General features: G+C 57.0%; 1 protein-coding gene across 2 annotated transcripts; it reads left to right on the top strand.

Moving 5' to 3' along the window:
• On the top strand, window positions 1-6,887 carry ELF3 (E74 like ETS transcription factor 3). Of its 2 annotated transcripts, none has more exons than XM_034767606.1 (9): window positions 1-124; window positions 1,205-1,354; window positions 2,203-2,424; window positions 2,780-2,863; window positions 2,973-3,098; window positions 3,409-3,501; window positions 4,441-4,557; window positions 5,193-5,388; window positions 5,652-6,887. In XM_034767606.1, the coding sequence occupies exons 2-9, from the start codon at window positions 1,213-1,215 to the stop codon at window positions 5,761-5,763; spliced, it is 1,092 nt and encodes a 363-aa protein (XP_034623497.1). In that variant the 5' UTR covers window positions 1-124; window positions 1,205-1,212; the 3' UTR covers window positions 5,764-6,887. The 2 variants fall into 2 exon arrangements, with proteins under 2 accessions (XP_034623497.1, XP_034623496.1); XM_034767605.1 differs by having other exon boundaries at window positions 2,200-2,424.
• Window positions 6,888-11,499: the final 4,612 nt, after the last annotated feature.

The following is an 11,499-nucleotide window of genomic DNA, read 5'->3' as shown; positions in this document are numbered from 1 at the left end:
ATAGGGATAGGCGCTAAGGGCTCAGGCACAGATGAGTAGTGGTTAGAAGCCAGTGGTGCACCTGGAGTATTTACAAGCTCCCTTTGCTGCCTGTGGATTAACTGCTGCTGCTGGGAGCACTGTGGTAGGTATCAAAGCCTTTGTGCTCTGTGCTTTAAAGGTGCTGTTACCTTTTCCCGAGGGTGGAGGTGTTTGTGCCCCCTGCGCTAGCTGGGGGATGCTGCTCCTTATTCGCCAGCCACCTGTTGGCCAAACGTGCCACAAGCCCTTTGGGCACTAGGGGTAGAAAGCACCAGCACAGACCTCCGCCGCCCTGGGCTGAGCCAGGTGAGTGTCAGCATTCCTGCTCGCCGGCTTTCCACGCCTGGGCAGGCCTGTCCATGCCGGGACAGTTGCTTCTCTGGCTCATTTAAGGCTGGGTTCGAGGACTGGGCTCTGGGGAGCCAGTGGGAGGGAGCGAGTGTGGCTGGCCGGGTGCCCCTGGGCTGCACAGGGGCTGGGGTGCTTTGGGATATGGGGCCATAGGGTGAGAGGTGACGACCGATTTTTCACATGGCCTCTTTCCTGGCGGAGCAGCCAAACCCGCAGCTCTCTGCAAATGACAGCATGATGAACCTACTAAGCAGGAGACTCCGAGTCCCATCCACCCTAGCCCCACTGCGCATCCCCTTCCTCCTGGCCAGGTGCTATCAGACTTACAGCCTGGATGGAAGGAGGCCTTGGAACCAATGACAGCTGCTTGTTCTCATCCTGGTGTTCAATCAGCAGCTTGCTGAAAGCGCTAAGCTGGTTGGGACGCAGCCTCCAGCCCAGGGGAAGTCTGTCTCTGTTCCCTTTTACAGTGGAAGGTCAGCAATGGGCCCCAGGAACATAGGGTGCTTGATAATGGTCCGGTGAGGGCTTGACCTTTTTTGATGTGGTGACCCCCAGCTAGAAATCTGCAGGCTGGGCTCTGATCTCGGCTGTCCCGGAATGCAGAGGAACCTGGGCCTGAAGCCCCAGAAGGGGGAATCGGGGTGCTGCTCTAGGGAACCGTGGAGATGCACAGACTGCTCGCTGTAACCCCGTCCCCTCCGCAGGGCTGGGGCGGGCTCCGTGCTCCCAGGCTGTACCCAGCCCAGGGTTCAGGTGCCAGCTCGGGAAGGTCTGTATCCCGCAGGCAGCGCTGCCTGGAGTCATGCTGACAGATGCAATCTCTTGGCAGAGAGCTTTATGGCGGGATCCTGCGAGATCAGCAACATCTTCTCTAACTACATCAGCGCCATGTACCAGCCGGAGGAGGCTCAGCCCCCCATGGAACTGCTGGCCCACCTGGGGAAGGAGGACAACCTCGCGCTGCCTGCGGAGACCACAGGTGGGGCCGGAGCCTGCGTGCCACGGGGCAGAGCTGGGCATGAGACCTGCAGTGACAATGAGTCAGGGCATAAGCTAATCACCAGATGGAATCCCGCCCCTGAACTAGAAGGCAGACAGAGTTGCCTAGTAGTTAGCACACAGGACTGGGTTCTCTTCCCACCTCTGCTACTGGGTGACCTGGGGAAGTCCCTGTCCCTGTCCCTTTCCGTGCCTCAGTTTCCTTCTCTAAATGCTACTTTCAATAGCTCTCCTAGAGCAGTGCCTGCCAGGCTTATCCTATTAACGTGTGGGTCCCATGGGAGGCTGGATGGAAGATGTTTTAAAAGTTCAAAGTGTTATCGTTATAGTTTGTGTACCCCATTGCCCAGGTGCATTATTGGGGGCTGTGGGAGCAGGTGGGGAGTTCAGCATCCTTCCTCGGCAGCATCAGGGTTTAGTCTGCTGCCAGAGACAGGGGACTGGGTCGGATGGGCCACCGGCCAGCTGGGGCTAGCGGAAGGGGAAGATCACTCTCGGGCGGTTGGGATTGGTGTGTGTGGGGTCCCTCATGCCCTCTGGCGGGGCTGCAGTGCCCTTTGGGGAATGACTGGGCTGTGAGCTGAGCACTGCCATCGGCCATTTCCTCGGGCCCTGCTGTCAGGCAGAATCCGAGATAAAGGAGCAGGAGACAGGTGTACAACAGTGACTAAGCAAGATAACCCCCCCGCCCGTCTGACTCTCTGTGCCCAGGAGAGCCAATCCCGCCCCTTGTGACATAGGCTCATTGAGAGCCCTGCCCAGCCAGCCGGTGCCGGTGCCCCATCGGGTGAGCAGCTCCCCTGAGCCCTGCTCCTTTCTCCCCAGCAGAGAAGCCGGCGTGGTTCGGCGAGCTCCCATACTTCTGGAGCAAGGCGCAGGTGCTGGAGTGGATCGGCTACCATGTAGAGAAGAACAAGTACGACGCCAGCGCCATCAACTTCTCCTGCTGCAACATGGACGGCTACACGCTCTGCCACTGCACGCAGGAGCAGCTGCGGCTCATTTTCGGGCCGCTTGGGGACGAGCTCTACACCCGCCTCCATGAGATCGGTGAGTGCCAGTGCCCCAGCACAGATCTTCCTCTGCCCCACATCAGCAGGGCCCACAGTGAACTAGCCCTGCCTAGCCAGCCAGAGCTGGGGACGGGCACCTCCCTGGAGCTTCCAGATTGGCATGTCCCCTGTCACTCCTGCCCTATAACCCGGGGCAAGGCCCATTCCTATCCCGAGACTCCGGTTAGAAGGGAGGTTTGGGTGGCACATTGGGGAGCATAGCAGGGCTTGCACCAGAAAAGTTGGGGGAACAGCTGGAACCCATGAAGGGCCCACAGGAAGAGCATGGGGAGGTGCCTTTGCCCTTCGTACTGGTCAAATACAATTAATTCCTATCCGCCCCCCTCCCGCAGTCTCTGTCTCGGATGAGCTGACCTGGATCATTGACCTGCTAGAGAAAGAGGACATGTCTTCCCAAGAGATCTTCCAGGACTCCGGTAAGAGAAGCACCCTGGCCACAACTTGTCCCTCGAGGCCCCTGCAGTGTGCATGTCCGTTACCTGGACGGGGCTCACCCTTTCCTGCCCTCTCGTCCACTCTTTCTAGAGCTGGGAAACTTGTGCACGAAGGAATCCCTGGAAGAGATGAAATCCACAAACCCTTTCTACCAGGCAGACTTCAGCTACATTTCCGGTGCCCTGTCTCCAGGCAGCTCTGACATCTCTGTCTCAGGTAAAGCCCTCGTTGCTCACACTCAGTGTCGGGACATCCTTGGCCATGGTGCGGGCTTGGGCTTGGGCTCTCCCATCAGTCCTGGATGGCCCTCCGTCTGCTTGCATTTCATGGGTGGTTCGCTGGGGTGGGGACACAGTTGGAGACCCTGCCCTGTTTCGTGCGAGAGTTCCCCCCAAACCCATACCAGGGCAGACCACCTGCTGGGGAGCGTTTGGTGTGTTTGGCTGGAAGAACTGCTTTCTGATGATTGGAAGCGTTTCTGGAGGGGAATAATGGGAAAACCAACCTATCCGCTTTGCCCCCACAGGGACCGGGATGTCCCACAGCCCCAACTCCCAAGACTCCGGTGGAAGTGACATAGATCCCGACCCGACAGAAGTGAAGTTGTTCTCCTCTGACGGTGAGTCGCCTCCTTCCTGACTGACCGGGACAGAGATGAGTTTGTGGCTGGTCGAGGCTGGAACAAAACCCGGGTCAGAGAGGGAAAGGAAAGGCCCCTTGCCACTGGAGAGAGCTTAGTTGGGTCCCCTGGGCTGGGGAGGAGGCTGTGAGATCTGACCTCTGCTAAAGATGGCCTGCCTTAGCTTTCTGTTGTGGAAACTTCCCAGGCACTCATTGCCATGGTATCCAGGCAGGATGGGTCAAACCCAGAAACTTTTATCCAGATCTCCTGCACTCCAGTGGGCTGGACAAAATGGAACCTGGACAGGAAGTCACCTTGACTTTGGCTCTAGGTTTTGCATGTGCTCCTCCATTTGTCCCTGCTTTGTGCACAGGGAGGGGATGTGATCTGCCTTTGAGATCCTCTGCCTCAGCAGCTGCTGGCAGAACCTTGGTGCCAGGGTGACCTCGGAAGAGATGGGCGATGGGACGGATGCCAGCAGCACCGTGGGCTAGGATGGGGGTTGGGGACTTGGCCAAGGTGCACCTCGCTCCCGCAGGCAGCGGTCAGAAACCCCCTGGCATGGGGAGCTTCTTTGACTGCGTGTCTGTGCCACGCTCAGCGTAACAGGGCACGATGCAGTCCATAGCGACCATTCGAACTAGTGTCCAGGCCTTCTCCCCAGGGAATACCGGGGAACCCGAGGTGTAGGAGATGGGGGAAGGGGCCCTGTCGCTGGATGGCTAAATAGGGACCCGCTGGTTAGGTCAGGCAGACTGGCAGTTCCCTGAGCCTGCAGAGGGGACCTGTCCCTGGGGAACTACAATGGGCATCCCCCCTTGTATTTCTAAAGAAGGAGGAGCCAGGAGCTGAGGCTGCTCAGACCCCACGGGGCAGGGTGGGCCCACTATAAAACCCAGACAGGCCCAGTAACGTGTCCCACCTCCTCCTGTCCAGATGGCTTTGCTGACTATGACAAAGAGGACGTCAAGCATGGGAAGCGGAAAAGAGGCAGGCCCCGGAAATTCAGCAAGGAGAACAGAGACTGCCTGGAGACCAAGAAGAGCAAGCACTGTACGTGAGAGGCCAGTGGGACTCCTGTGGGCTAGGGTTGCTATGCCCTGGCTTGTCCAGGGGCTGAAGTTAATGGCCAGCCCTGGAATTGACCAGGACAGTTGTCTCAGCTGTGTTTGTGGAGGGGAAGTGGGAGGAAGGATGGAGGTTCATAGCGCATAGTACGTTGAGGCCCAGCACCTTGCACGGTGCAGCCTTTAGGCACTGATCCTCAAAGGTGTTTGGGCACTGGACTATTGCTCAGTGGCTGTTACAGCACTGCTGTTGCCTCCTGAGCTGCTGTGACCCCTGTCTCACCTGTACGGGGGCCGGCATGGGGCCAGCGGATCTGTGTAACTGCACCACCCACAGATTCTCCCCTGGAGGCTGGGTCACAGCTGCCTAGCCTGTCTGGGCTGCAGCCCCCCAAGTGAGCTCCCATGTGGAGGTACAACACAGGCTGTGCTGCCTATTGGACCATCTGTACCCATGGAGTGGGGGGCTGATTTGTTCCCAGGGTGCAGGGAGCTGCTGCTGTTACCATGGCGCTCCCAGCCCTGGGCAGCACTATCCGCAGAGCCTCCTCCAGCCTGCTGGGGTCCCGGCTCTGCAGAGCCCCCCATTAAACTGGACCATCCCTCCTCTCTCTGTTCCAGCCCCGAGAGGGACTCACCTGTGGGAGTTTATCCGGGACATCCTGCTCCACCCCGAGCTGAACGAGGGGCTGATGAAGTGGGAGGACCGACGTGAGGGCGTCTTCAAGTTCCTCCGCTCCGAGGCGGTGGCTCAGCTCTGGGGGCAGAAGAAGAAGAACAGCAGCATGACCTACGAGAAGCTGAGCCGGGCCATGAGGTGGGTGTCAGGGGATTCCCCCGTCCTGCCCAAGAGCTGCAGGGCAGTGGAGCCCCAGCCTGTCTCCAAGGCTCAAGGGCCTACCTCCACCCAAAGCCCCATGCTTTGCCTCCTCTGCTTCCCTACCCTGCCCTGACAGCTCCTGTCCCAGCCTCCGTCCCCCAGCGCCCCCAGCCTCAGGCTCTTCCCGTCCCAGATGGCCTCCAAACTGGCTCACTTGGCTGCCTTGCATCCGGTGCTGATGTCCCCTCCTTCCCTTCCAGGTACTACTACAAGCGGGAAATCCTGGAGCGGGTCGACGGGAGGCGGCTGGTCTACAAGTTTGGGAAGAACTCCAGCGGCTGGAAGGAGGAGGAAGTATTGAACCGAAAGTAAGGAGCCAGGGGAGCCCTACGAGGACTCGGGCTCTGCCTGTCTGGCCCAGGGGTGAGACCCAAGGCATAATGCACTGAACCATGTTCCCTAGACAAGAGTTTTTGTCACACGTTGGAACCCAAAGCTGCTGGCCTGGGCAGTGTGTTAGCCTCCAGCCCCTTCCTAGGGGCACAAGTGTATGTGCTGGTTACCCGCTGGCACCTAGCTAACTACAGCTGATATTTTGGCTCAAGTAGGTTATTGTAAACCATTATTTCTGTTGTTGCATTGCTGGACTCTTCTTTCCAAGTGGAATTACAGTGACTCTGGCTGTCCCCAAAGCCTGGAAGAGTGGAAGGGACATGCTCCGTTCTTCATGATCGAATTTGGGGGACTTCAAACATGCGAGCAGAGCAGGGGGCCCTGGCTACTGCTGCAGTCAGCCGTGGTCCAGGAAGTGGGATGCACCGGTGTGCCAGCTACAGGGGCACTGGCCGCCCTGTGCGATAGATGGAATGAAGAGAATGGGCACTGAATGCTGTGTCTTTGCCAAGCATGCCCTCTCCGCACTGCCTGCTGTGGGGCTGCTGCCAGCCACGCGGGCTGTGCTCTGGCATGAGTAGCCTGCTGCTCTGTGAATGGCCCAAGCAGAGAATTTCAAGCAGCACTGGCCCAAGGGGAGTCGGAGAGAACTGTGAATTTCAGACGGCTCCGGAGGGACCGTGACAGTAGCCGGGGCATCAGGCAGAGCCTCCCTCCTTGTTCCTGGGGTGTTCGCCTCCGTGCCCCCCAAATCCCATCCCCTCAGTGTGATAACATCCCCTTTCCCCATGAGACGCTCTCCTCCTGCTTCTAATTTATGTAACATAAACAGAGGGTATATAATGTTTATAGAGATCTATTTTTTCATAAATAAGCTTGTTCTTGCGTGATTGTGACTGTCCTGGAAGCACTTGGCCTCTTCGAACCAATGACGGTTCTCAATATTCAGCTGGACTGAAATAAGGTTCTTCTGGCCTTTGAAGGTCTCTGTACAGAGCGCGGCATTAGCATGTCCCGGCACTGAGGGGTCTGGCAGACGCACGAGGTCTTTTCCTGTTTTGATAATGAGTATATCAGAAATAAATTGTTGCCTTTTTTACAAACAGCGTGCACGCCTCCTTCTTGTGGCTTCTGTAATGGCTGGGGGTAAAGTGGGGCCAGGCTGCTCATGGGGGGAGGAGGGGGTACAGATTCCATGGTCACAAGAGACTGTACTCATCCCCGCTAATCTGACCTCCTCCATAGGGCTGCCTGTGTGAACTGGAACACATCCTTTAGGGAAACAGTCAGGCTCGATTTAAAGATGGCCAGTGTTGGAGAACCCACTGCTGCCTTGGGTAAAGTTGTTCCAGGGGTTAAGTACCCTCGCTATTAAAAAATGTACACTGTATTTCCAGCCTGAATTTGTCTAGCTTCAACTTCCAGCCATTGGGTCGTGTCAGACCTTTGTCTGCTAGACTGAAGAACCTGTTGCCAAAGATTTGTTCCCCATGTAGGTATTTATAGGCTTTGATCAAGTCACCCCTCAACCTTCTGTTGGTTAAGCTAAATAGATTGAGTGCCTTGAGTCTGTTCCTGAAGGACCCATGTCTGTCCCCCACATATTTGCTCTGGGGCCATCGGTCCCTGCCTGAAGTCCAGAGCTCCTCAGTTCTACTCGAGAAGGCTCCCTGGTAGAGAACCCTGGAGGAAGAAATGTCTCTGCAGGTGAGCTGCCTTTTCCTCCCAAAGCAGTGACCTGAGAGGAGAGAGCTGTTGGGTTCTTAGCTCTGCCGGGGAATCGCCGAGTGACCCTGTGCCTCAGGTGTGAAGGGGGGATGCTCCCAGGCTGTGGTGAAAATGAGCTTATGCAGAGGGGGAGGGGGCTGTGGAAGGGCCTAGGTAGGCAGGATGAGCAGGCCCTGCAGCCTGCATGGATGCACACACAGGGTCCCTGCTGTTGCTGGGGCTGGGTGTTGAAAGCACCTGCCATGTTCTCTTCTCTTCAGGTTCTTCCATCTGAGCATTTCCAGTGGTGCATTAAGCAACATGGCCTTGTCTGTCACCCTGGCTGTCTTTGCCCTTTGTTCCCTGGCTGGGGGAGCTGTAGTCTGGCTCTAGCTTGCTGCTCCAAGGCTATGGGTATGGATGGGTTGGGGGACCATACTCTAGGCCACATCCCTTTGATCAGAGCCCTCCTGGGAGCCTGACCCAGTCTGGAGAAGACAGTGCAGTGCTGCAGCCACCAGAATGGAGCTCTCCCTGTGGGGACTGAACAGACTCTAGCTCCTGTTAAAGTGTAGGGTGGCTGAGCAAAAGATGGTTCCTCTGTGGTCCCTATAAGGAACATCCTGGGGAATCTCACTCACCCTGCCGAACCAATGCCCTCTAGGTAGCTGTATCTCAAAGGTGTCTCCATGGTTTGCGGCCTTAAGGAGACTGCCAAGGCCACTCCCACTGCAAGGTCCCAGGTCACCCCACAAGCTTTGCTTCATGAAGAGTCCAACAGACAGGGGCCTGTCACCCCCCAACCCAACACACATGCAACCACCAGTCCCATGGAGCAGCTCACTCACCCCAGACCGCTTCAGCCCTACCCCCCCAACTCCCAGCTCTCTGCAAAGCAGGGGCCTGAAGGCGAGGAAGGGTCTGTGAAAGAACAGCCACAGTGCAGCCCTTGCCTGCTCATGCCTCTGTGTTGCACCCAGGCTGCTTGTGTTCTGGGCTGACCTCCTGGGCAGGGTGAGTGGGTAGTAACCACATGGACAGCAGATCTGGGCCAGATGTGCACAATGGCTTTACTCTACCCCAGAATGGCTTTGGGGGAGGTGGGAGATTTGGTGTGGCACTAACATCCTCCTATGCCATCGCAGGGGGACTGGCCCCTTTAAGAGGGAACGGGGTCCCGTGCACCTATGACTGCCTAGCTACTTCCCAACGGGGCTTATGAGGAGGCAACTGGGCCAGATATAGGAGGCGAGGCAGGGGCAGGTGAGGCTGTTTGAGACCAGAGGGGAGGTGGACGGACAGAGCAGCAGAGTGGCTGGAGGGAAAGCGCTGCAGGAGAGCAGCAGCTGGGAGCTGCTGGGGAGGGGTTCTGGGGAGAGCTTTCGGGAGGACTGGCTCGAGCAGAGGAACCTGCCAAGTGTCAGGAAGGTTTGTCTAGAGGCCCCTATGACTGAGGAGAAGAAGCATCTTGGTGAGTGCAAGCCGGGCCCAGGTGTGAGGGGTTGACTCTGGAAGAAGGTTTCCCGGAGCACCGAGGGTTTGAATTTGCTGCTGAACGAGGCAATGTTCCTTCGCAGGGATGGATGAAGGGGAAACTGAGGCAGGTCTGCCTGTGTTGCTGAGGGCCTCTGCAGGAAGGTGCCTGTGTCAAGTTCTCCCTGTACCCTCTCCCTTCTAAGAGCTGGCACATGCCCCTCTACTCCTGCCCCCAAAGCACCAGCCCCTGTGGCAAATAAATGTAACAAGAGCTTGGAAGAGAGTAGTCTGTCACTCCATACGGCTAAATGCAGTGGGTAGTTTCTTTTTTATTACCTCAGAGGAAGCAGTTAGAATGTGGGGTTCAGGTGCCAGGGTAGCTGCCTGGGGCTCCTCGTGTATCTGCTCTTTAGTTCTTATGGGGTTTTCCTAGATCTCCAGCTTTACCACCAGGGTATTTCTTGCCGTGTTAAAGACCCTGGACCCTCTCCTGCTGTGTAACTGCCTTGGCAAAGCATCTCTGTGGCTCATCCCTGAGTGTCGATCCTCCGTCCCCGGCAGCACACCCACTTCCATTCAGGAGGGGTGAGATCAGTACACAGAGGGCCCCATCTGCACATGGCCAAAAGGTCCTGAGAAAGCCCCTAGAATTTCTCAGCAGCAGCTAGATCCTAGGTACTGGCTCTCTGGTGCCAACATGGGCTCCATACAGCCAGGCCTGATGGCTGGTTTAGGAGCCGTGGCAGAGGCCCTGCACCAAGGGAGGGTAAGTCACAGAGTGGGTCTGGCACCAGGCCCCTCTCTTGTTCTTTCTACATAGCTGGAGCATGAGGTAAAGGAGCCCATGGGTGTCGAATGGCGCGCAGGAGCCCTGGGGCAGCACGGAGTGGGTGAGGTGTTTATCCTCAGTCAATAGATAACCCCAGCAGATTGGCAGGGAGGGAATAGCGGCTTGTCACGCATTCGGCCGCCCTGGCAAGTGTGCCTTGTTTACTGAGGCAGTTTCATTTCTCCGCTGCTGCTGTGGATTGTGTTACCTAACCGGCCCGAGCCAATGTTTAACCAGCTCGGGCAGCCACCGCAGCCAAGCTGTCTGTCTCGCCTGGCCTCACCCCGAATGTTCCCACCGCAGAGCCAGGCAGCCTGACCCCCCGGGGAACCGAGGTGAGAGCTGTTGAGGGGGTTTCTCCTTGCAGTCAGTTCCCCCAGCTGGGGTGGTCTCTGCCCAGCAGACAGGAGGCGCTGGAGAGCACTCTGCGGTGGTGAGGCAGGGCTGGTCAGGGCAGAAGAACAAGCAGTGAGAAAGGCCTCCCCTCCAGAGTCCCACGAGGTTCAGCCGCTCCCCAGCGTGTCCCACAGTGATATAAAGCCGTGGGAGAGCTGCTGAGAGGCTGCAGGGCTCCCGTCACACAGCACAGGCAGCTCCATCTGCCAGCCCGTCCCAGCACCGGGCTCAAGCTGAGCCCACGCTGAGGCGACGGCGGCGGTAGTGGTAGGGCGGAAGCCCTCAGGAGAACTCTCCTTCTCTCTAGCAACCCCCACTGTCAAAGGCACCTTCCCCGCAGATTGCCCAGGTGGTCACAGCCGCAGGGCCTTTCAGACGCCTGCCAGTGCCCCAGAAGTGCCCCCTCCTGCCTGCCAGGAGATTCGGCCTCACCCTATCAGACATAGCCCTGATGGTGACCCAGTCATGGCCTGGAGACTCAGTTCCTGTGGCTTATCCTGCCTCAGAAGGGAGCCACCACATACCCGGACAGCATTAACACTGGGACCAAACACAGCAGCCCCTCTGCTCTGCAACACACAGCCCCTGGGTCACCAGCTTTCTACGCACTACTGAGCCCAGAGCTAGGTCGTGACATTCAGCTGATTGCGAGACAACCTCCTATGACAGCTATGTAGGGTGACCAGATATCCCGATTTTATAGGGACAGTCCCGATATTTGGGTCTTTGTCTTATATAGGTGCCTATTACCCCCCACTCCCTGTCCTGATTTTTCACACTTGCTGTCTGGTCACCCTACAGCTATGATCCACAGGGACAACAAAGCTATGGCCCGAGATGGGGCGATTTGTGGGTACAGGAAACAGAATCTTCGGAGTCAGGCCTGGACTGTGGAACTCATTGCCACAAGAGATCTGCTGTGGGCCTCGCCATGAACTAAAAGCAGCAAGACTTATTTATTCCATGTTGCTTTCTTGCCAAAAATACTTCTCATACTGAAACTAACATACAGCACAAGCACAAGCAGTCTTATCAAATTACTTACTCTCGGTGCACCAGAAAGGAGAGAGATATTGGTATTGTCGGTTACTTTTAATCCCTGGGAGGCAGCCAGATAGTAGGGTGATGGGTGTCATAAAAATCTGGGGAGATAGGGCGAAGAGGCACTATTTTCTTTTCTAGTCAGTAGAGAGACTAGACAAGCTCTATCCGCATACTGTGGTTGCATCTCCTAGCTCCATAGTCAACATGAACTTCATTGATCCTCAGTTGTCAGGCAGCCATGAATGTTCTGGCACAAGGATTCC

The sequence above is a fragment of the Trachemys scripta genome, chromosome 4, assembly GCF_013100865.1.
Source record: "Trachemys scripta elegans isolate TJP31775 chromosome 4, CAS_Tse_1.0, whole genome shotgun sequence".
NCBI lineage: Eukaryota > Metazoa > Chordata > Testudines > Emydidae > Trachemys > Trachemys scripta.
This window is presented reverse-complemented; position numbering and strand designations above follow the sequence as displayed.

Excerpts from the sequence above, each read along its gene's own strand:
- ELF3 (XM_034767605.1), top strand. The coding sequence starts at position 1,213 with ATGGCGGGATCCTGCGAGATCAGCAACATCTTCTCTAACTACATCAGC. Across the intron at positions 2,425-2,779 it reads CACCCGCCTCCATGAGATCG|TCTCTGTCTCGGATGAGCTG; the intron begins GTGAGTGCCAGT and ends CCCCTCCCGCAG. Across the intron at positions 3,502-4,440 it reads GAAGTTGTTCTCCTCTGACG|ATGGCTTTGCTGACTATGAC; the intron begins GTGAGTCGCCTC and ends CCTCCTGTCCAG.